We start from the raw sequence: 26127 nt of genomic DNA on the forward strand, positions 1-26127 counted from the left end.
GATTATACACCTGTATGCTTAGTATACTTTCACATTCTCTGTGATAAATTACTAAAAAATACAAACCATCTCGAATTTGTACTGATGTAGTCTGTAAATTGTCAAGTATAGTTCATTCTTTGTTTATCTTATTTTTGGAGTATAAATCAATTGTTAAAGCCCTTCGTATGAGAATACTAAAATAAAATTTAAGATAATGAAATTCAAAGAAAAGAGTTCTCTAGATTTGATTAAAAAATTTATTTTAACGTAAAGCACAATATTTGAAATGTTCCAAACAGATTTTCAAATAAAATTTTTATGCTTTCTACCACATGTAAAAGAAGAATGTTTATTGTTGACGTGGCAGTCAGGGTACGATGTGAAGATGGAGATACTTCATTTTCTTCAGTCAATTCTACAATTGTTTCTCTCAATTTTCACATAATGGTGTACGTTTAAAGTTATAGAACATAAATTACAATATACATTACAATAAAAATAATATATATTAAGATAAGATACATGACAGCTGCTGAATTAAATTTTCAATGAAGGGCAAATATCAGCCAACGATTTATATGGTTCTAGATGTCGTCGAAAATACTTCAAAATTTGAACATTTTCAAGTCCAATCTATGTTTTATTTTAAAACTATCTTTGTAATAAATCTGACAAATTTATAGAAATAAAATATTAGAGTGAGAAATTGTTTTGATACGGCAGTAAATAGTTTCCATTCGCTTTATATTATCTTCTTAATCTTTCATGTAAAATTCTTTTGTATTCAATTATTCTTATTTTTGATATCCGTATAGATTTCGATAAACTTAAACACTTAATTTTATTATTGTAGTCCAAATGATATTGATAGAGACTACTAAGGAATGAAGGAACCAAAGCAAGCTAATCTTACGCAGGGACATATATATGATGAACGAATGTTTGTGAGCTAGAATGTGATGTTAGGCTTAAATGGAACTAATCAGTCATTGTTATTTCTGTTCACGATACGGTGGATCTAAACGGTAGCTTTGAATCGATAAATAGTGTGATGTAAAGTTATTCTTAAGGCCTCAAAAGTCATGCACATATATTCACAAAATAGAAAGCAAGTTGATGAGAGGAAAAATCAGAAGTCGGCGGGAGCTTGATTTCACTTGTGGAAAGTCATTTAATGATTTCAGATTCGGAAAGATGTGGTATCCTGGTCAAAATTTGAGATGGCAAAGGTGAACAGATAATAAAAAAGAGTGGATGAAAGTGTATATGTCTGCACCGATGATCAAAAGAATTCTGATCTCTTCAGATGAATTGCTATCTCGGCCGAATATGCGAAGATTTCACAAAATTCCGCCTCTTCTTCAAACTTCTGAATTTCTGATCGATCATTTTTCAACATTCTCACACCTTTGTAATTAGTCTTTAATACCTTAAAGCGGTTGATAGTTCCGTTATTACCATACTTGAAAGTATAGTTTATATTCAACACCTCATTTTTTTCGAATTTCCTAAAGTTATTTAATAAATCTGTTTTCGTAAGCCTTTTAAAGCTACTTTATTTTCTCTTTGTCGGAATCCTTCCAAATCAATCTCTCTATTTATGTATGTAAGTATCTGTGTGTGTGAGAGAGAACTGTTGCCAAATTCTTAATATAAAATGTATCGATTCATACAGAATAACTACTTTATAGTCTAACTTGACCTTTATGCCATTTTTTTATCTGCTCGTTTTCGTATTGTTATTGACAGAAAAGTCCGTATCTCCATGCTCGGAGCTCTTAACCCTATTAGACAAAATATTTTTCGATGTTTCCATGATGTTATTCAATATTCTAAACTTTGGCCAATATTGTGAAGATATTGTAACTATGTTATTGGGCATTTTTTTATAATAGGGAAAGCATATCTGAAATCGATTGTAAAGAAATCGAAGACAAGCCGTCCGATTGTGTAGAAGTCTGCTTTTTTTCACCCTTTCGTGGTCTTATTTATTCAATCATATTAAAATGAGGTGTCATTACCAAGTAAACGGAAGTTCTTCCATTTTTTACCAATCGTACCCTTTGAATGCAGCATCAATCGACAGTTCACTTCATTCAGTACGTAGCTAAAACTCTTTTTATAACAATGCAGTAAATTCAATACAGATAATAGGGATTCCTGGATTGAATAGAACTTTATAAAATAGAATCCATAGTTCATCGAATTTCAAAATAGTCTCTACTTTTTAATTAAATGGTTCCATGTCTGTCGTTGATGTCACTTACATTCATACCATTGTCATCGTGGTTCAGGTGTTCTGAATGTTAGCTAAGAAATCAATTTCTATTGACATATGAACTGAAGAATTACAGCAAAGCCTTTGGAAAATTTATTTCGTATAATGAAGCACCGATGACGTTTACATTTCTAATGAATTCAGTAATAACTTTGTCAGACATTGGATGAAAACATTCATTCAATTCTAGGAGACTTCCGTGATGACTGTTTCATTTCAAATTTCATTGAAAATAAATGTTAGATAAATTCACCAAAGAACTGACTTTTTTCATTCAGTGCTGTAATATTCCTCTTCTAATTAAATAAATTTATAATTTAAGATATTTACGACACATTTGTATTCATTCCCATGATTCTTTCAATTCGTGTAAAAGATGGAACAAAAACTGCCAAATTTACGTGAAAATACTTTCAATAATTTATTCCGCTACTATGATTGTTTTCTGGCAAGTTCGGCAATTCTGAAATAGAATTCTTCAGAAAACAAAACACAATTCGGGATTTGCTTCATAAAGTTTAAAACTATTGCTGAACCCTTTCGAAAAATAAATTGTTCATTCTCTATGTTCTTTCCTTCAAAAATTACACACACAAAGTTAAGAGCAACCTGCAGTGACTCCAAAATGAAAACGCGTGTTTCGCTGTTGCATATGATATAAACAACACTTGAAAAGTTTCTCTGCATTTCAGAGTTGCGTTAACTTCGCTCGTTAAACAGTTGAAGTTTTAACAGTTTATCACCTTTCTTCTCTTATTGCGAAAAAAGCACCCACAAAAAAGATTCGTAAAATGAAACATTTTATATTTACTTATGATCGCATCATGAAGAAAATGTAATGTTCCAAAAGGTAACACATAAATTTAAATAGTTTCGAATTAAAAAAAGCACATAATGTGGGATGCTTTGTCCATTGTCCCACAATGACAGTGCAAAGCTGCCTCGCTCCTTGAAAGGGCGTGTTAAACCCGATGTCTCAAGCCCCGGCTCATGTATATAAGAGTGTCAGCAGGAGTAGGAGAAGCAAGGACGGACAGGGCAGGAAAAGGTGGCAGGAACTGTCCACCACGCAACCCAGATCCTGGCCGGTGACGTAGGCAATAGCTTTACCCTTGAGCTGCGGTGGTGCCTCGCAACGTGTCTCCCTCGGCATGTTTACCACTTTGGATTTTTGGTCTCGGACGAGGTCTCGGAACCAGGCAATGCGGCAGTCACAGTTAAAAGGATTCTCTATGAAAATAAAAAAAGAATGCAAAATTTTATTAGAAAAAGAAATCTGAAAAAATGACAAAAAAAGGAAGAAGAAATTGAATTTCCTTCGTTAATTCGAATTTTTTTAAATACATTTACTTATCTTTATATAATAATATCATAAAGACATGAGCTCACGTCACTTGTGAGTCAAGAGACTAAGTAAACACAATAGGCTATCTTCAGATAACAAGAGATACCAAAAGGTAATAACATTTCTGTGAGAAACTTTTTTTTTCAGCTGATTGTATTACTTTTAATAGCGTTACCTGCAAATAATATTACCGGCTGGGAAATAACATTTTTGAATATACGTGATACAACAAACTTTTTCTAGATACAGTTTTTACTTGTATGTTCATTTTGAAATAGTATAGTTTGTTCTTGAACGTAAGGTCTTCTAGGAAGGTCTAGGAAGTTCCTAGACCTTCCTAGGAAGTTTGGATGACTAGTTTTCCTAGTCATCCAAATTTGAGATTAAGACCTAAGTTCGCAGAGCATTTTTAAACCTAAAAGAAGAATTTCCAGAGTTATTTCCTCTATCTTCTGAAGTATTTCTTTAACTGTAGAGATAGAACTTTAGGAAATAGAGCTAGGTTGTAGAGTTGTCTGAAGTATTTCTTTAGATTCTAAAATAGAGCTTTAGGAGCAAGAACTAGGTTGTACAGCTTAAAATTTTGTCAGCTTGTTCGCATTTTGTTTCTCAAATTAAAAATCAGTCTAAAGGCGCACAATCACAACAATGCCGCATGGATTCACAAACTTCTTTTATAAGTACTCAACATTTCGCTGTTCTACTGTTATCATCAATGCTGTTGATACTGCTCAGTTCAGTGGTTCAAGCTGTACATAAGAGTTATCAACTATTTTTCATAGTAGAGGTATGATTGCCATTTCAGTATTAGTAAACTATTGTATGCCTTTCGAATAAATTCGGAACTGCGTTATACAACTACATGACCTGAATTCTCAGACTCATCCAGTTGACGTTTCTCGTCAAACTATTCAAAGAACTTTTGATTTGTTTTCTACTTTTCTACCTTACTTAACAGGTTATATTTCGAATTTTCAATCGCCTCATATAAAAATTCCTATGTATATTTCCATAACACTTATTTATAGCACTTCAGTTTAAAAATGTGTAACAATCAGTTAGAACGTGACAACTGACTGGTAGTTTTCACTAGAAGTAACAAAATATAGTAGGTTTAACCCTAAAATGTTGATTGCTTGTTTCCAATTTTAAAAAATCGTTATTATAGGAAAATAGTCATAGGTTAGGTAAAAAATAAATTCAGATAATAATATTTGAAAAAAAGTTGTATTTAGACTTTTGGCAACACACAGTGTTTTCCAAAAATCTAGCTTGTATCTAATGTAATTTTCAAATACAGCATCAAATGTTGATAGCTTACCTGACAAAAGATGAGAAATAATTTTTTAACTATTAGATAAATCACTTCTGTATAGGGAATTCGACACTAGAAACTCTCTCTTCAGGTAACACACTCAACTTCATCACTCACCAAATTCAAATGTAATAAAACGATATAACTTAAAGGAAAGTCAACTTTTTTTCCTTCACACATGATTTATTGTATGTAGTTATCAATGTACGCTCGGAAATGGACACACTCAGAGTTTTGAATAAAATTAAGTGAAACTGGATGTAGGCAATAGACAACATTATGCATTTAAGGGTTAGGACTCAAATCTATATAAGATTTACTTTGGACCGCCTATGTGGTTTGGAAGTTTGTTGAAGTTGTGCTACTAAGGTTGTCTGCCTAGTCATATGACTACAATTCAAAATTACGAAATATATTCCAAATTCACCATTCATACCTTCAAAACAGAGTATCAACTTAGTTAGAACTAAACTAAAGCTAGGTAGTGTATGTGTTGACACCTTTTCTATCATTAATTTATGTTTTAAGTTAGAAACCGCTATTAAATAATGCATTTTTCAGCGATGAATTAAGTAAATAAATGTCTCGAAATGATTAAAAGATTGTAATTTGTTATTCAGTAATTTGATAATTACTTTAAATGTGTTCCTCATGACTTCACTTAATACCCAGTTATATTTCACACGCAAGTGCGGATCGATCTCCAAAAATTTGGAAGAATTTTCCAATTCTAAAAGGAAAAAAAACATTTATCTTGAGAGGAAAAAATGCCACATTTTCCGTCTGAAAGGCTAGGCGTTAATGATAAAGAGCTCCATAATCACGCAACAAAGGATGAAGCTTCGAATTGCATGAAAATAAGTAATAAATATTCATGTGGGGAGGATGAAAAAGTGTAGGAAGACAAAAGAGTTCCCGATATAATTAAAGCACCTTCCCGCTCATGCAATGAATGTGAATAGGGGGGGGGGGGTTACGATTCTCATTAAATGTTTTAGGAGGCTGTAGACGTTTAAATTCAACACAAATAGATTCAAATTTCAGTTAAGTACAAAACTGCATTATATTTAAAACATTTTTTTTTATTTATAGTAGCATGTATGCGACTTAATGAGCACGTCATAATAATTAAATCTTCAATAATGCTTAAATACTGTAATCGACGATAAGAAATTTGAGATTTTGATGGAAATGAATGGTTTATGCTTCTTTGAATGTAGACAAAAGATTTATGGAATGATGCCTGACTGTAACTGCACATCTAAATGCGATTATTTAAAAACGGAAATATCTCATTAGATGAAAATAGATTAGCATGGTCTTCTTACAACAAAATAATATATTTTACACAAAACTTTGTACTCGATCAGTCAAAAAGAAAAGATACTATTAAAATATTTTTAACAATTTATTATTTTTGTATATTGAGAGTTTAATTGTTGATTATTCGATTAGCTTAATTTTTGATTCCATTGTACTGGTTCCACCTGGTACTGAGAAAGAATTGACTACGTAAAGACATGATATTCATAAAAATGAATTGTTAAATAAATAGTAAAAAGTGGGCAATAAAACAAAATGTTCATAATGTAGAACCCTGATATAATTGTGTATTTTTAAGATGTATTTATTAAATGCATTCTAAACTAGCGCTTAATTTTTTTTCACTATGCTGGACTATTTATTATTTTTTTAAAAAACGGCTGTCATTTCACTCTCCATTCTGAGCATTTGAGCATTTAGGCTTATTTAGAAGAAATTACGTTATTTTTCAGCGATAACTCCGAAAATATAGCAGCACACAAATGAATTTTACATTATCTTGAACTTCATAAAGTTATCTTTTCAATAATTCCAATTTTAATACATAAATTAAGTTCCTATTTTTATCATTTAAAAAAATATTTTAAGCATATTTTCTAGTAGTTGAGTTCACAAAAAAATGAAATTTAGTCTACATGAGTACGTTATGTTTGCACGAAAAAAAAAGAGTTTCTATCAACGTTGCGCTCATTAAAACATTAACTTAATTCTCATTGCAAATTAAACCTATAAAATTTAAATTTTAGCACATGCTTGCATGAAATAAAATAAACATGAGATATGATATTTTCTAGAAAAGTAAATGCAACAAAAAGGTTTCTGCGACTCTGGGAGAATCGTGGGTTAATATACACAGTATAACCACATTAATCGGGACTCATTAGTTAATTTCTGAACCGCGAGTATTGGGTATGCGCATCTAATAAAGAAAATGGTTAGAATAAAGTAAATAATTATATTTTATATAGTTTGAGTAGATAAATATTCTGGTGAATAAAGAATTTTTACTTATACAGAACCTCGGCTCTATTAATATAATTCGTGAAATATTCTTGAGACACGGACATTTAATAAAAGAACGATTCACTCTATTGTGACTGAAACTGAGAAAGTTATTAGAATTTGAATGTTACAATCTCATGAAACGTGTGATTTACAGACCATTCATAGTTTCCCCAAGACTGATTGACTTAAATTAATAAAATTGCTCATTACTCTAAAATATTGATATAAAAAACACTCAGATTTTATCTCAGAAGATACAAAGGCCTTTTTATTTGTTGTTTAAAATTTAGAGTGTCAACAATACTTATCTGAATATAATTCTTTATGACTAAAGGATTGCATAAAATTTAGACTTTGTAATTATTTTCAAAAATGCATTTATTGACTAAAGCAAAATAGAATATCATTTCTTACGTCATTTAAATCCCTTTGAAAATAAACCTAGAAACTGAATTTTATGATGGATCAAAAAATTTTTTGCTTAATTCTTCTAGATATTGAATAAATTATAAAACGACATATTGCAGTGCATATAAGGCGTCAATAAGAAGCAATTCTGTTTCTGTACCCATATTTTTTTAACGACTTTGGATACATAAAAAAAAATGTTTTTGTTTTAGCTGAAGTTTAAACACTTCTGCTTCAATTTAAAGTTCAAATTTTAAGGGAGCTAACAAAAAATTGGAGAGATACATTGTGAAATAAACAGAACGGCGTAAGACTTCTGTAATAGTATAAGTTATATGCGTATCAAAGTTATATTTGATACGCATATCAAATATATATATATATATATATATATATATATATATATATATATATAATTAGTAGAATATTTTTTAAAGATGCTATTAAGATACCAAGTTACATAATGTATTGATTTGAAAAATTTAGAGAACATTAATCTCAGCGAACCAGCTGATCGCTAAAGGCGACTACCATATTATGAGACTAAAATCAATATTTGCAAAATGAAAGTCAAAATCAAGTCATTTTGACTCGCTGTATATAAAAACTTCCCTCGGCAACTGTACGAGGAAATTGTTTCGTAACGTTAATGAAATCTATTCCAAACAATCTCAATTTTTACTACGTAGTAAGGAATATTCGGAATACACTTCGTTGAACCAGCCTCTCTAATAAATAACCCAAGAATGTAAACAGTGTAATTTAATAGAGCAGCTTTGTTCATGGTTAACACCTTTTTTTTCTTTCGCAACACTTTCCTTTTTCAAACAAGCAGTTTTTCTTTTTACCCGCTCTCTCCAATTATGTTTGCTTGACACAGAACAAACTCGGAAGAGAAAGAAGCCCATTTCCTTTTAAATTTCGGATTGGGGAAAATGCATAAAAGCTGGAATAATCGGGAAAATTTATTTCAGAACTATTTAACGCTGTAAAGAGAAATAAGTAAAATCGGATCGTGAACGTGCGCGCATCAGTGAAACTTGCAAGCATTCAAACAAAATAATTTAAAATAAATGAAAATGTGCAATACATTCAACGTCCACTTTTCAACTTCCCAATATAGAAACTTTTGCGTTTCGTGAAAAAACATGTGAAAGTAAACAAAAATACCCACTACTCTTTCGACGTGTTTTCTCTTCAACTGCTTTTCAACAACTAACTATCTGTTAGGGCAGCGGTGGTTTGGTTCTAAGGTTTCAGCTTCGAAACAGGAGGGTTTCCGGTTCGAGACCCGATTCCCACCGCCCGAAGAACTGTCTTGTAAACGGGTCTGGTGCGCGTTAGATCCATCGGAGTCAAACGTCCTCCCTCTGGTGTGGTGCGGAAGTTTGAAGAGGATATGGAGTTCAGGTGTTGTCCTCGTCATCTGACCGTGGTTCAAAATTACAAAGTCTGTCTGAAAATAGCCCTAGTGTCTCTTTAAAACGGGACGTTAATGTAATTAAACTAAACTTTCAACTTCAGTCTAATAGTTTTTGTGTTTAGCTTTTTCGTACAGTGTAAAAAATGGCCTATAAATTTTGGAACAGTGTCTAAATTACTAAAATTCAACAAAACTGGATAACTTATTGTTTTTTAGAGTTATCAATGGCACGTATAAAAAGCTATAAGCGTATATATTACATTGATATGTATATTTAGTTACTCTGATATAAGTCACCATTACTGGATAAATCAAGTATAAATACATCAGTATTATTGGAAGAGTCAAACACAAACGCATACTTGACAGCCGACATTTCAGTACTGAAATATTATTTAACCAACACCATAAATTTGGGCCTGATTAACTGGTACCTATAGACATGATACCAGGTGACTAGCGTCACATCACTGAACGAGGCTTATTGTAATATAGCTTATATAATAGTTCGTGGAGAGCACACAGTCCGATCTTATGACTGCTTGGCGTCTGTTTTCAGTTTGAATTAAGGAAATAATTCTGATATGAAGTAATTCTGGATAGTTGCTGGACATGCAGAGAAACACGTAGAGAAATATTTTTCATTAAAAAAATTCTGAACTAATATAGCATGAAAAGAAAAAGGAATCGAATGAAGTTTGCCTTTTCTTTATATGCGATGAACTTAACCAGCGATTTTCCCTTCTCCTAACACAGCTATACAAATCTGCTTCTAAACGATATCACCATACCCCATGGAATGAATCAATTCATTTTCTAATCATCCGATAAAAAATTAGAATCTTCTTGTTACTGAAATTAATTTCTGAGTTGTGAAGTATATAACAGTAAAACCACTCAAACGGTTTCAATCTCTAAGAGATTCACACATCGTATCTTCCTTTTACTTCAAAGAAAATTAAAGTATTTTTCTGTTTTGTAATCTAAATCTTCGTTTTCAGAAATGGATTCATTTAGTTCGTTGCTTAAAGGTGGACATAAGAGAGAAACTCACCGTGCAGATCTAGAATCTGAAGGGTGTCCAGAACAGAGCGGAAAGTCTCGTAGGGCGCTACACTCAGCTGGTTGGACGGCATGTAGAGCCATACCAAGGAATCCAACTCGCTCAGAGCGTTCACTTCGATGGTGTGCAACCTGAAAAATAAAAAAATATTAATATGCCATGCATTATATTAAATGTACAATTGGTTATAAAAGGAATAGAAAAACCACAAACGAATACAAAAATCAGTGTCTTCGAGATAAACGTCTGGCATGTTTTTCACGTCTTTGTAAGAAACTAAAATCATCACTGCCATTGTCGTTATAATCAGCTAAATTATTGCTAAGTTGGCAACAGATAAATAATTTTGAAATTACATACAAAGATAATAACGCTTAAAATCAATCGCTATGCATTCAGACATGAACGACACGTGCCAACTTACATGTACTTTATTGCGACACATGAATGAGTCTGACTCATTACTAAGCATTTTGGCTTCAATAATACATCACGAGTGTAACTCGTCATTCTACAAGAATGGATTAATACCCGTCTGACTCTAGCGCCATAAAAGCTTAAAGTCCTCTTACTCATCCAAATAATCTGAAATTCTAACCAGATGAACCGCATTCTTAAATTTCGCAAATGGATGGATCAAATACAACGTTCTCCTTGAGCAATGCTTAAACACCGAGTCATTCATTTGGCTTCAGTTGGCAGAAGTGAGAATAACAGACAACAGAACTCTCGTAAGAGAGATTATTAATTACATATCAGATTCAACCGCTGTTCGGAAATACTGAAGCCACTGTTTGCATTAGGATTTCATTACTATAGTTAAATGAATAAATTTGATTAGATAAAACTATAGTTTAAAACTAACCGGGACTGGTTATATAGACTTTTGATTAAACAATTCTATATTTTGAATTGTCTGAGTTTCCGTGAATACATTCGTATCAAGTATATACTTTTAAGTATCTTCCGCTTAGCATCATATAGAGTTTCGAGTATACATTATTACCAAGTTTTTTTCTTATCAAGTTACTTTTCGTATCAAGATCACATACCAAATATCATTATACAAATTCGCAGCATTTTTGAAGCAAATTGTCTACGAACATGGTTATAAACAGACAATCTCATTTCCGATTATTAAAGTAAATCCAAAATTTGACAGGCATTTACTGTTTGAAAAAAAAATGATATAATAAAATTCAAACTTTTCCGTTACCGCGATTACTTACACACGAGTAGACAGACAGACAAACATTCAACCCAGGAAATTAGAATAGGTTCAAAATTTAACCTTAAATTTGGAAAAAAAAATATATTATGTCAATTTCTGTCCATTCGACTAGTATTGTATACCAATTTGTGTCGCAATCTATTCGGCGGGTTAATATTTTGACTTATCGTCTTCATAGAAACGACAACGAAAAGACAAACAAGACTTCTTGTAGACGTTGAATACCAAATTTGCCGTTAAGATTTCACCAAGAAGAAATTTCATCTTCCCTGCTTATTTCTTTTATATTTCACTTTTTCTTTACAATTAAGACATCGTTTTAAAACTGCTTTTTTTTTCTCTCCCAACATAAAGATTGATATTATTGAAATCCAGAGGTTGAAGCTTTGACCGATTGGAATAATATCCCTAAGAAAAGAATGCTTGTACAAAGCTAAACTTTTGCAAATTATGGCAGATATTGAGTTGGTTTAATTCTCTTTATTATATACATATATGGAAGCATAATTTTTGAAGCAGCAGGCAGTTTTGAAGACAGTAAAGAGACTTTCGATTTTTTAACTTCGTTTTATTTCCGTTCCGGGATACATGATTTTTTGAACAAGCAAAAGCGACGAGCACAACACAGAACGACGCAACACGAAATGAGGTAAAGCTGATGAAAATTTTATCCCTGTGAATATATACTGCGAGATTTTAATGGGGATTTCCATCACGTGTCAATCACAAGTAAAGGGATCATAGGGATCTTTTAAAAGAATGTGCTTAGCTGGGCAGTATTTTATCCCTTCGGTCGGACTGTGGAAACTGCTGACTAAAGCATTTTTACAAAGTTTCAGTCGAATTAATTAAGTAGAAAAAGTGGAATAGGATCAGGAAATAAGAGAATATTTTAGAATGTAGTTAATATGAGCTGAATTACGATAAAATTCTGGGAATTAATTTGGATTTAAATTAGATTTAAAAATATAATTGCATATATATAGAGAGAGAGAGAAAGAGAGAGAGAGAGATCAAAATTTTATGGAATCTTACTAATAAGCTTAAATCTGAAAGATTTATCTATTTATAGTTGCATCTATAAGATGCAGGTGTTATATTATAATATCTCCTATAAATGCATCTTTACATTAATATCATAATTCATCTATAATTTAATCAGAGCGCAATTCTCTATTGTCGGTGACTGAATTCTGAGTCAGTTCGTACCTACTGAAATTTCAGTAGCGATCAAGATGAACGGAATTGGAGTTAGGAATCGATAACTGAGCTTAGTTCCGGTAACTCCTGGATGTATTATCTAATATAGAGCTTGAAATGCCAGCTTCGAGATATGTCACTACAATTCATGAATCAACATTCATCAAAATGCACCAGAGTTAGAGTCAAGCTATATTACAACTCCATATCGAAATGTCTAAGCGATGTTTGGTCAGCAGATATATTGCTTACAAAGCAGGAGATAGAGCTTTATCATTGAGTTTGAGTTCTAAAATGAATCCTATACAGATGAAAACGATATATTTCAATTGACATTTGATGAACAATTAGATTACACTATGACATATGCTTTTTGAAACCACCTTTTTAAAATATACTTCTTTCACCTATAAACTGATTTAACACGTTGAATGTTATGCTAATTTCACATAGCTTGCTCGCCTGGCCAATATGAAATTCTTATTATGCGTTGAATATTTTAGTGAAATATTAATTACAACAGGCAAGTTGTGTAATCTTTCATGATGCATTTATTTTATTGAGATCACCGGTGGCCCCTATATTTTCTGAAATGCTATGTTATGTATTAAATAAAATAATGTTTATATGTTTTATATTGAATCGATTCTTCACGTCATTTTAGTAAAAAAATAATATTGAAAATTTTAAAAACGGTGAAAATTTACACGAATTATTTGTTTCGAGTATTCTTGTTTTCACCAGTAGTCGTAGTCCTCATCGCTCTACAAACAAATTAACTTCCGGTCCAACCAGCGACTGCCCTTGCATTCAATGAGTTAACTTACTAATTAGATAAACCATCCTATTTGGAACATCCATATGGGGACATGTAAAACATGTCGAATTTTCCATGGAAAATTCATTGTTTATATTCTCAAAATGAACTAAAGAATTGAAACAAATATTGATACTCGGAAATTTTTAATCCTAATGTCTGATAAAGGCAAACTTCTACTGAAAATTACCAAAGAAGTTTCGATACAGACATTGACTGTGTATGTATATAAAAAAATCATTCAAAACTATAACAAGTAAGAATTCTGAAATTAATAAAGTAAAAAGAGATAATGAGATAAATATGAAATGCGACTCCTTATCCCTAAACAATTACCTTTTAATTTTTATTAAACCAAAATCAAATGCAAATAATAAAATTTTCATCATTTTAGTAGTTTTAGCTCCTTCTATGGTATTTGAATTATAAAATTATTACATAAAAATTTAAGAAATAATTTTATTTCTTTGGCAAAATAAGTAATAACTTGATCAAATAAACGCAATGCAGTGTTTCAAAATACTATTTCATAAAATAACTTATAAATAATAAGAAGATAAATCTTAATATTTTTTTTTCAAAATGTATCTTAAGTAATTTATTACTTCATATATGTGCAAGTTCATTGAAAGTATTGATTCTGGATTTCATTTTTAAAAGGGTAATATGCAATCAGTGCTTCTCATCTCCAGTTGAAATTAACCTGGTTTCTATGCTATTGATATCGATTGCAATAAAATCATTTCGAAAAATATTCAGTCTTATAAAAAGTTACATGAACCAAACAAAAAATAAATCCCTCTCCCAGTCAGTCTCCCAGAGCCAACTATTATTTTATGTCTCGTCGATTGCACCTTCAACCTGAAAAGTCGTTCAGGCAGAAATTCGAAATATGGTGCCCCCTGCGATCTTTCCATCCGGGTCTTTCGTCTCTAGATGCCCTATCTGTTCTGCATAGAGCGGAACTTTCTTTGTTAACGCGAGGCTGGCTTCTGCGAAAATAGTTGAGGGGTCTGCTCCTCAAAAGAGAGAAAGTGAAAAGAATTGTTTGGGAATATTTTCCTTTCGGAACCCGCCACACAAAAGGTTTGTTTGCCGAAAGGACGGGGTTTGAATGATTCGCCTCTAAATACTGAATGTGAGGAAAATTATAGAGTCAGAGATTCTCAGAATGTAATGGAAAACTTCATGATATTTTTCGCATTTCTATTGCGTGAGTGGTTATCACGTATTAATGCTATGCATATGCATGCTTCTATATTTTCTAACTCAAGCAAATTTATTAGCGATACAAGCTGTCAAATTCAAAAACTTATTACAAATTAAATTATGTTTCATAAAATTACTTAGTTCTAACATACATTTAATAACTAGCATTTGGTATATATGCTTTTCCCTGTTAATTATTGAAATTTCAGTATTGCATTATTTGATTTCAGAGTTAAAAATGTGTGCAAATATTTATCCAGTAAATTACCTCGCGCAAGCAGAAGCAACCTATGTAAGAGTAAGTCGTCTTCAATTACCTAGCCATTTTCAGAATATAACATTCCATCCTGAGAACTTCGAGATGAAATGCTCTCATACAAAAATCTTCCCTTCGGACTTTCTTATTGAGGACAAAATTTCCCTCAAACAAGAATTCCAACCTACAAACAAGACGGGTATTTTTACAAATGGGTCCAAAATCAAAGGAAAAACCGGCTTTGCTTACAGCGTATTCCAAAACGAACAAATTGCTCATTAGTGGCTCGGCAAACTGAATGAAAAGAACTCTGTCTTTCAGGCAGAGCTGCTGGCCATTAAGGAAGCATGTAAATGGGCTAGCAAATTCGATCATAACGCTAAAATATGAAGTGATAGCGAGTCCAGCTTAAAAGCGATCAGCTCATTTTCCACCACAAGCCCAATTGTTCAGGAAATTCAAGCCATTCTGCTCCCCCAACCTTCTATTAAGTTAGGATGGGTTAAAGCACATGTGGGCCACAACGGAAATGAGGTTGCAGATTCCCTAGCCAAAAAGGCCCTTTCTCTAGGTACGTCCGTTCAATACCAATCTCCTAAAAGCCACCTGAAAAGTATTCTAAATGAATTGAGCCTACAGCGATGGCAAGAAGAATGGGACAATGGCTCAACTGGCAGAAACATCCATCAAATCATCTCGAAAGTGTCCTTTAACCCATCATCTTGGAATAGGCTTGACATTATCTTTGCAACTGGCCATGGCCCTTTCCCTTCATATTTCAAGAGATTCCATATTAAAGGATTGGATCAATGTGGCTGCGGCGAAGCAGGCGATCCCCTTCATTATGCCACTAGCTGCCCTCTCACCACATCTTTTCATCTTAAAAAACCACCCACGAAATAGAAAATATCTGGTGGACCAACGTTATGAGAAACAAGATGTCCAAGGTTAAAATTAGAAATCTTGTGCGGTTCCTACAAGAGAACGAGGAATTGATTTCTCCAGACCCAAGCCCAGTATAAATTTTCGTTTCATTTCTCAACCAAGCTCTTCTCCGGAATATATTAACTTCAATAGATTTCATCTATTCATACTCCCCACCGAACACCTCCTTAATCATTATAATATTGTATATAGTTACTTTTTAAGTGTATTGATAATATTTTATGCCTTTTTATGTGTATTGATGATATATTTTGTCTTTTTATGTGTATTGATGATATATTTTATGTCTTTTTATGTGTATATTGATATTTTATGTCTTTTTATGTGTATATTGATATTTTATGTCTTTTTATGTGTATTTTTTTATCTTAATAAATACTTCCACGTATATCCTTTCAACCGACAGGGAATCCTAGAGATTTCAAGTTCGGGGATATTCTGTGGTGAAAGAAGAAGAAGTAAATTACCTCTGAAAGCAATATCAAGAGCATTTTGAGAGGGATTTTCTGAATTCAAAGCCTTTTTTGTATTTTCGTTTAATAAAACAAGCAATGTTTTACAATCTTCATATTGTTATTCTATCACACATCCTAAGTTCTGTCTTAATTTCTAAATTTAATCTTTGAGTAATGCATATTTTGGTCTCGAATTAATAAAAAAATATGAACGTTTTAGCAAAAATATCATTTAGTATAGTTGAAGTAGATGCTCCTTTATCAAAAGCAGGTCCTTTTAATTTGATTACAAAATGATGCCCTTTGATGCCTACCCTTTTTTTTGTGGTTTGCATTTATGAACTACTACAGATAAGTACTAATGAAAAAAAGGGCAGGTCGTTATTTGTTATGATAGTTATTTTTCTAATCCCACTTGCCTTGAACAACTAATCAAGTCCGAGAGTCCTGATGAAAGAGAAGTGTGGCACCTTTTCTTGGTTAAAGTGACCTTGAAATACCCAAATGGAATCAGGTAAAGATATGAATGAGTTCAAATGTGGTGGTAAATTTCTTCCAAGAGAGATTTCATCATTTAATTAGCCTATATTTGGGTTTCAAATGGAGGGAAATCCAGGAAAACCACCAGCAACCAGTTCGATTGCAGTGGATGATTCGCTGCTGAAGTGTACATTAGTCTTCCAGTTTTCAAACGATGCTGATTTTTGAATATAGCTTGAGAATAGAACTCACCGCTTTCTATCTTCTATTCGTGTTTTCCGGCCATGACAGCACTTTAACCCATTAACTTACTAAGTGAAAAATAATATAAGAGTAAAGGTTCTTAGTATATATTTTATTATTTGAGCTGTAAAAGTATCAGCTGTTTATTCTGTCTATTAGCTTCTCAAAGAATGAATAGGGCCGATTCTTTAATAGATATTCAAATTGTTACCGGATTACTTCGAAACGAGACTCGACTCCACCGGAGATCTATCATGCGTTCCTCTAATTTGTTCCTGAGAATGGAAGTTTCTAATATTAATATGATGTGGAAATTTAGAGAATGGCGTGATAGCTCAGGAATCATTCATCACTGAATACACAATTCAAGTCTGACCTAATCTAGTACTCAGGAAGTTTGAATCTGAGACTTTAATGCATCAAAATTATCTTGGATCCTTGAAATGATCAATAAAACTGAAATAGTTTTCTATTAAACATTCTTGAATGCATAAAGAAGATAACTCAAGATATTCTCCACCCCACCCCCCAAATATATGTACAATTCTGACCTGTTCTTTTGTAAATAGATAAACTTAAGCGTTCTGCCATAGTCCCTGAAGTCATCTTCCAAGATCTTATCGATGTGATTTTGTCTCAAGTCCAGCTGCCGCAACTTTTCCAACCGTCGCAAGGGCTCCGCAGGGATTGCAGACAGCTGATTATCTCCTAGTTTCAGCCACTCCAGAGAACCTGCGGACAGCACAAAGGAGCAGATTCAATATACAGAAACACCTCTCATTTTGAAACCTAATATAAGTTTTTAAAAGCATACTTTAAAAAATGTATTAAATATAAAAAGTATTTTAAATTAAAAATACGGGGTTCAAGCCTAAATCCCAAAAGAACTTTCAGCATACTTGCAACTGCAGTAAAGCAAGTTATCTCCATATATACAGATGTTTATGTCAAATTTTCACTTCAGAGGTATTTTGAGCTCTAAAAATCGCTTAGGCCAACAGAAGATGAAATTCATTACATATTAATTTCAGCTTTATGAAAAGTTTATTATTTTCAGAAAAAAAAATTTCATAAAATTTTTATTTTATATCAAGGTATATTTTATTTTTAAACCGCTTCATTAAGAGTAGTATAAATGTTGAATCAAAAGAAATTTGTTTATGCATAGGTAGTTGTTTCTTTAAAAATTTGCTATCTCTAGCCCTCCGGAACTAATCTGGTTATTTTGTAAACCATAATAGATAGTTTTACTTCTCCGTTCTGTTGTTTCCTCTCATACTGCTAATTAAAAAAGAGGCTCAGTGGAAACACGAATACATTCGTCATTCAAAATCAAGGATGGCATCACTGCATTGAAAATATCGTTGTTTTTTATTCGGGAATGAATTAGGAGAAAGATCCTTACTAGTTTTCCACCGTTATCCCCACTTTGAAATTTTGTTTACAAACCATACTCACTGATAATATAAAAATTAAATGAGACGAATGCTTATTTGAGTGAAAATGATTATTTTTCTGTAAAAAAACTGTTTTTTAACTTCTGGGGATAGTCATTTATTATTTTTAATCTCTTGTTTTCAGTTTTCATTCATTTTAGAAATTATTTAAATATTAACATAATCTCATGTTATTATTGCAAATAGATTGTATTAGCCTGGAATGTCCCAATTTTCAACTCATGGTCAAATATGTGTGTCATATTGGTGTCAATATTGGCTAGTCATGGTCTTGTGCCAATAATCATTAGCTAGGTACTACTGAATGTAATCAGTAATACTTAGAACTTCTTCGATAGGAATTTCAAAAGAGCTAATGACTTTAAACGTATGAGAGTTAACTTACTTTCTATGCCTTCGAAGGCCTTAGGATGGATGTATCGTATTCGATTGTTCTCTAGATCCAATGAGTTGAGCATCTTCAAGTTCGCAAAAGCCCTCTCTGGTATCTCCTCTACTTGATTTCCAGACAATTCAAGGACATCCAGGCTTTCCCCCATTCCATTGAATTCCTCTGGCAGAAGATTAATTATCTTATTTTCATGGAGCTGGAGCCTCTGTAGGACACTTAAGTGCCGAAGCGGTCTCGATGGCACTGAGGACAATCCATTGTCTCCTAGATTCACCTGTGTGAGGTTACCACCGATGCCTTCGAAGGCTAGATCGTCCACGAATTTAATTCTGTTTCCAAAAAGACTTAGCCTCAGTAGAGATATTAGTCCTCTAAATGCTTCAGCATGTAAAATCTCTATTCGATTATAATTTAGATTTAGCGATGCCAAATTGGCCAGTCCTTCAAAGGCAGCCGTTGGCACACGCTCCAATTTATTCTGCCCTAAATCCAAGGATTCAAGGTCATCAGCGAGGCCTGCGAAAGCATCTTGATCAATGGACGTTATGCTGCAATTTAAAGCAATGAAATGATTTACTCTCAGATTCCCCAAAAGTGATTTTCCGAAGTGACCAAGCCTGACGTTCCGAAACTTGAGGTACCAGACTACCTGTCGGGTATCAGCAATGGCTTCGATGGAGGTCAAGAGGTCTTGTAAAGAAGCTGAATCACAACTAAGGTCAAGTCCCCGAGTTTTCAGACTACAGGAGCAGGTACGGGAGGCTGGGAGAGTGGGGCAGCCAGAGAAATCAGATTGGACCAATGAAGTGGTCAGTAGAAGTAGCAGCAACGATGTTTTACTCATCATTACGGTGAGTCATTTATACCAAGGCAATCTGTAAATAGAAAAAAGCTTGAGTTTATCGAATTCTTAAAAAAGAAAGAATATTTTGAACAATTTCATATCCTTGATATACTCTAGAATTGAAAAAAAAATGGAAAAACATGTAAGGTCCGTTCCATATCATTCAAATAACCCAAAGTTTTCATAAACCAGTTAATGATTTAAAATAAATAATATGTAATTTCGCACTATGCTTATGTCAATCTAATATAATTGATAAACATTTCTTATTGGCTTCTTTTGTGAATGCACTTCTTGATATTACACTATTTTTAGATCCTATATTATTAAAAGTTTTTAATAAAAAGTTCAGAGGAGAACCTCTAAAAATGTTTGAGAAATACATGAAATTGTATGATTGTTACTTACGTGATATCGAAATTCTTTCATACGTGCATAATGATTCATACTTATCGCTTCTGATTGCTTTTCAATTTCCGTTCCCATGTGTTTCTTTTGAAATATATCTGTTGCTTTTGGCAGTTAGTTGATATACTACTTTCATTTCTTTATCTCTCGTGTGGCAGTAGCAATAAATAACAATAAAATACGGTTCTATAAATGTAATCCACAGCATTGCTTCTTATATTTTTGTTCAGTGAGGTGATCATTATCGCGATATATGTGTGTGTTGTTTGAACAAGAATATCTTTTGCAAAATTATTTAATTTGTTCGTGTCTAAACCATACACTGACTGATTACCCATAAAATTAGGATATATTTTTACATCTATTAAAGAAACTTGCATTTCAAAACACTTAACTCTAACGCGCATGATTTTAAAGAAAATAAAAACCCCAATTGTACAGAAGTCTTTTATTATAAAAAAATGTTCATTTTGATTATTTTACTTAAAATATTACTCAAAATAGGAAACAATTAATAATTTATAAATAAATTCTTTTTTACGGGTTGGAATATACAAAATCGCACCGCTTCATAGCTTCAAAATTAATACAAATATGTGTTTTATTACAAAACAATTTATTCACTCATAATAAAACAGCGTTATAAACACATACCATTACGAATAATAAAAATTCATTGCATCACACAATAATACAACCTTAATCACAACAGCACACCCAATTTAAGAATACATTTTAATTTTTATAAATTGTTTTCATTCATTTACACATTTTACCGTTGGTGCATAGGATTGCCAACTAAATGAAAAACTTTAAATAAAATATTAAACTAAATCATTATGATTCACTTCCAACTTTTTCAGATAGGTTAAAATATATCTTATCATGCATTAAAAACTAAGATAAAAGAGACAGTTTTTAACCCACCTAGACCGAAAGAGTTAAATTATAATTTAAATTTAAGGACTGGCTTTCATTTATATGAGACGATGAGCGATAAAGGGATCAAAATGATAGATTTGATGTTATTCATCACGAACCGTGGAAAATTAATAAGCGCGCTCAGAGTAGTCTCCATTTTGGATTTCATTTCAACTTCAAATGTCAAAAGATACCCATATGCAGTCAAGAAAGAATAAATATGGCAAACGATTTTTGTATTTCAGGAAGAATAACATTGGCAAAGTGATGCTAATAGTTAAAGAGAATGTATAAACTTTGTACGAAACTGAAGTTAAATGTATGACAAAAGATACATAAACATTATTTCATATAGACCTTCCAAAGTCATACGAAATCGTAAGCAACTGTGGAATTGTAAGTAATTATCTGTGATTTCGTCAGTGAGAATATAGGCCTCCGTTTGGAATGAAATGGGCGATTCATTATTGTTCGAATCTTGGATTTCATTCTTCAGCTTCGGAGTCGAAGAATGCCAGGATGCAGTCGAGAAAGGCTAAAGATGTTATAGACATTTCAAGCAGAGCAATTAAAAGCATTGTCAAGGTGAAGTTAGCAATTTATGAGGATACATAGACATCATACGATTCTGAAGTTAAACGTATGACAGAAGGTGTGATTATTGTCAGAGGCTAAAACCTATAATGGAGAAGAACAGAGTATCAGGAAAACTAGGCGTAAAATGAAACTTTCTGACAGAAGACAGGCCAAAAGGTTATGTTAGGGTCGAGAGTGAAAATAGACAGGATTCATTCTAAAAAATAATGCCAATATCTCCTCTGGATAATACAAGTGAAATACAAAGAAGAAAAAAACTTGTAAATTATATTATATTTTCTTATCTTACATGAATGATCTTCCTAATCATTTTTTGATTTTCCTTTTCTTATCTTTATTTCGTTACAATCCCAATCTTTGAAAGCGTTTCCAATCCAGAATAAATGTTTATTTAAGACAAAGTGTCGCATTCTCGCTTTCACTCTAAGATCATAGAAAAGAATCGATTAATTTTTTTTTAAACCATCAATAATAGGATGATACATCAACCACAACAGCGTTATCCAAATATAAATTATCATTTTAATTTAATATTTTTTTCTCTTGAACTCATTTAAAAGCAAAGAAAATTTATGACACAAAAAATTTAATATCTTTCATAAATGATAATTTTGATAAAGCGAGCTATAACCATTTTCTACATCTCCTGTGAGAGCAATGGTTAAATTCATTGAAATCGCTATTTCCTTTTCTTGTCATTTATTTCGTTGTAGTCCCATTTGAGAACCAAAATGGCCATTAAGTTAACTATAAGTGGTAAGCATATAGTTTAAACTTGATTAAATTGAAAAGAGTATAATAATATAAAATGCAAAGCAATGGTAGTCAAAGCCTACACTGGCTTATTATTAAATGTGATTATTCTGATTTATAATCCAGACATTTCAGGCATTTAAGAAAGACATTACACTAAATTAGTAGATTTCTAAATTGTCGGCTGTATGTAATTTAATATTCACTATGCATTCTCCTATGGATTGGCTTGGTTTCTTAAATTTGAACATTTACCGTGCAATATATCAAGTAATTTTAAAATATGTGGAATAATTAATATTTTTTATTTTTACGATACATTTAGTGACGATAATCCGTACAAAGCCTATTGATTTTCTGAGTTTTGATATTTATTCATCAATAAAATTTTGCTTGAAACATAAATATTATTGTCTGGTTCCATTACGCTCCATAGTGTAAGGACATCGTAGCTTATATAAAGACTGATAGTTTGAAACGTAATTCTATGAATGATCCGTCCATTATCGTGGTCGAGCCTGTGCTATATCTGATGTTAAAAATGAGTTACTGCATCTAATGTTATTGAAATGCTTGTTCAGATGCCTTCTTTTTCTCTTTCTGGTCATTGCTATAAAAATAAAGTCCGACTTAAAATAATCTTCGAATATCTTCAAAAAGGGCATTGCAATATAGGTATTCCTCTAGATGTAATATATATTTTAAGATCAAGTTATACTCCAGTTGTTTGATTACATATAAGATTTATTTCTCAAAATTATTTTGATTTAAGTATAAGAATCAAATGATAAAAATTGTACATAAATCTCAAAAATTCAATCTGTTTACGTATAATTATTTCATATAATGCGGTCATTTCATAATGTGTACTCTATCTATAAACTAAAAACAAAACCTGAACTAATATTTTATCTTGAAATTTGAAATTTATTTCATTGTGATTGAAATGGCAGCTGATCTTAAATCGCATACATTGTAAAAAGCGAAAAGGACATATAGCAAAACGACACTCCATAAAGGACACTCGTTTCGTTTGAATTGTTGAAGCTTAGAGATCTATAATTTAACTAAATAAGAATATTAAAGATAGGGCTAAAATCATGAAATCATAAAGAATGTAAGTAAATTCATGCTACTATCCAGAAAGAGATACGGCAATAACAAATAATGCAGGCCGTAAAAGCGGTCATCAGAGGCGGATGCTGAGTAGCCAGAACCTCCTAGATCTTCGTCCAAGATTGTTCCATTGTTCTTTGGACATCTATCGTTCTCGACTAATTTATGGAGCGAAGAGCTCTCCCTTTATTGAGATCGTAAAGGAACGAGAGAAGATGCAGTGCCTCGTAAAAAAAGAATGAGACACATTTTAGGATTATTTTATACACATTCTGTATGTGTCTCCGTAAAAAAAATGTTGTCGTCACTAATAAAAAAAACAAGCAAACCATTTCTCTTGATAATAATGAAATAAAAAATAATGAAAAAAAGAAACGCAGCATTTTATTTTCTGTGTGGTTCAAATTTTAAACAGGAGTTCCCAAATGTAGGGTGAGTCAATTTTCGGTGGGACACGACAAGATTTTGAATGTACGATGGCCGTCCAAAAAAGTAAGTTTCTCATGGCAAATAATCACAAACTGACTACTCTGATCCACCAGAAAGCACACGGAAACATTTGAATGGCCGGACCGCCGCGATAGCAACACTGGCGGGAACTGAGGCTGAGTCCTAAGGGTCATCACCGGCCACGGTACAACCCTTCCCTAAGAAAGTAGGATTAATCAATTAGAGGAGCCAGACCTCCACCTTTTCGTGTACCTACAAGAGAGAAGAGATTCAATCACCATGCCGGAAGCTTCTCATCCTCAATTACGAGGTGCCCAAACGTGGGCACCTCACCCTTAAATCAAACAAGACGTAGTTACCTAGAAATATATATAGAAAAAGATATAGCAATATTTCAGATACTTCTCAACAAAATAATTACCGAAATTTATAATTGCCAAACCACGGAATAAATTTTTATAGTCATGTATCATAGAAGTGTGCCATTTGGGAAGAAAGCCATCGTGTCACATATATCTGCAGGTATTTTATCTGTGCAAAAGTGATGACCGGACAGAAATTTCTACAAGTGTTTGAACATATGGAAGTCGCTGGGAGTAAGATGTGGATTGTAAAGTGGATGATCAAACAACTCCCATCAAAACTTATGCAGCAGTTGTTGTTGTTGTTTGTGAAATTCGAAATATAGGGGCGACCATTGCTGTGGATTAGCACAATAACAATATTCAGCATCCCACGCCTCTTGTTCTGAAGTGACTATGGATTATAGCTGCTAGATATAGCACAAACATGAAAAAAGAAAATAGAATTCGAACTGTATTAAAACAAATGTAAATTGAAATTTTATTTTATTATTTCTTAATAAATGAGTGCAAAATGCGGTTGTTTTTAAATGCTAATGAATTTCGGTTTAGAAAATGGTTATCGCAGCTCTTAAAAAGACGGTTTTTCAGCACCTCTCAAAAAGTGTTCACTTTTTTTAATTTAGGCCAATCTTCATTGTAAAATCAACCTGTTTCAGTGTACTTCTGAAAAATTCTTTCAATTTCTTGTAATTTAATGGTGTTTATTTATTTTTATTTCATTTATTTATTTATTGTTTCGCTATTCCTGCTTTCATTGGCGGCGCTATTTCTTTGACTTGTTTTTCTTACAGATTTGAAAATTCTTAGCCACAAATTTACTTTTACAGTTTTATATTTTAAATATTACTTGTGTCGATGGAACTCATCTGGCCTTGAATCATTTACCATGATTTTAGACAAATGAATAAAATTGTCAATAGTTTTATAATTTTCCTCTGTATATAAGTGTTAAAAATCTTATTCCAGTGAGACAGCGGTGGCCGGATAATAAGGTCTCGGCTTTGGAACCGGAGGATTTCAGGTTTGAGACCCGACTGCATAGAAGAAACGTCGTGTAAGGGGTCTGGCGCACGTTAAATCCGTCGGGTCAAAATATCTTCCATGTGGTATGGAAGTTTGGAGAGGGGGTGCCAGCTCAGATGTCGTCCTCGTCATCTGACCGCGGTTCAAAATGACGAGGTCCCTCCCAAAATAGCCTAGTGTTGCTTTCAAACGGGACGCTAATATACTAAACTAAACTTATTCCAGTGAGTAGCGTTTTCACTCAGCACTCCTTGTTGTCTCATCAGGATTTAGCGCCAAAGCTAACGACATTCATTACGAATTTACTGTGAATCTAACCCTAACTTCGAATATTTTTTTATGCTCCTCTTCATTCTTTTACACCCTTGGGGAATGATCATTAACTTTGTTTTTGATCCCTCTCCATCGGCGGAGCACAGAGTGCGCGGGTAATGGCCATCCCAGGGGCCCATGCGTGCGCCCTACTCAGGAGAGATGATAGTTTCCTGAAGCACGTTCGTCGGGAAGATCTGTTTCCCTTGAAAAGGTTGGCGGAAACAACTCCGATTCCGGAGAAGATATTACTAAGAAAATCGTTGTCACGTGCTTTGAGTTACACTTTTTTTTTCTCTGTATGTCTGGTTTTGGAGATCATGAAAGCATATGTGAATCAAAATTTCAAGCGGTTGAACTCATAAGGTGAAAAACATATGAGAGGGACATATAATATATTTTACTCAGAAGAATTCGAGAAACAGTGATAACTTAAGTTGCCAGTATGGGAAGCATGAATGACTTTGACTCATTTTTCTATAATATTTCATATTTCAAAAGATTCCTCTCCC

The 26127-nt window shown here is 32.7% G+C and overlaps 1 protein-coding gene across 2 annotated transcripts in view; it reads right to left on the reverse strand.

Annotated features, from left to right (window-relative positions):
* Positions 1-230: 230 nt before the first annotated feature.
* The window catches only part of LOC129985243 (leucine-rich repeat-containing protein let-4-like), a 57608-nt gene continuing 31711 nt past the window's right edge, over positions 231-26127 (reverse strand). For both annotated transcript variants that reach the window (XM_056095202.1, XM_056095203.1), the window contains exons 2-5: positions 18821-19701; positions 17530-17710; positions 10134-10273; positions 231-3490 (exon numbers count right to left, since the gene is read on the reverse strand). In XM_056095202.1, coding sequence (XP_055951177.1) covers positions 3249-3490; positions 10134-10273; positions 17530-17710; positions 18821-19673 — 1416 coding nt within the window. In that variant the 5' untranslated portion in view covers positions 19674-19701 and the 3' untranslated portion in view covers positions 231-3248. The remainder of the gene's footprint in view (positions 3491-10133; positions 10274-17529; positions 17711-18820; positions 19702-26127) is intronic.

Source organism: Argiope bruennichi, chromosome 9 (assembly GCF_947563725.1).
Source record: "Argiope bruennichi chromosome 9, qqArgBrue1.1, whole genome shotgun sequence".
NCBI classification, from domain to species: domain Eukaryota; kingdom Metazoa; phylum Arthropoda; class Arachnida; order Araneae; family Araneidae; genus Argiope; species Argiope bruennichi.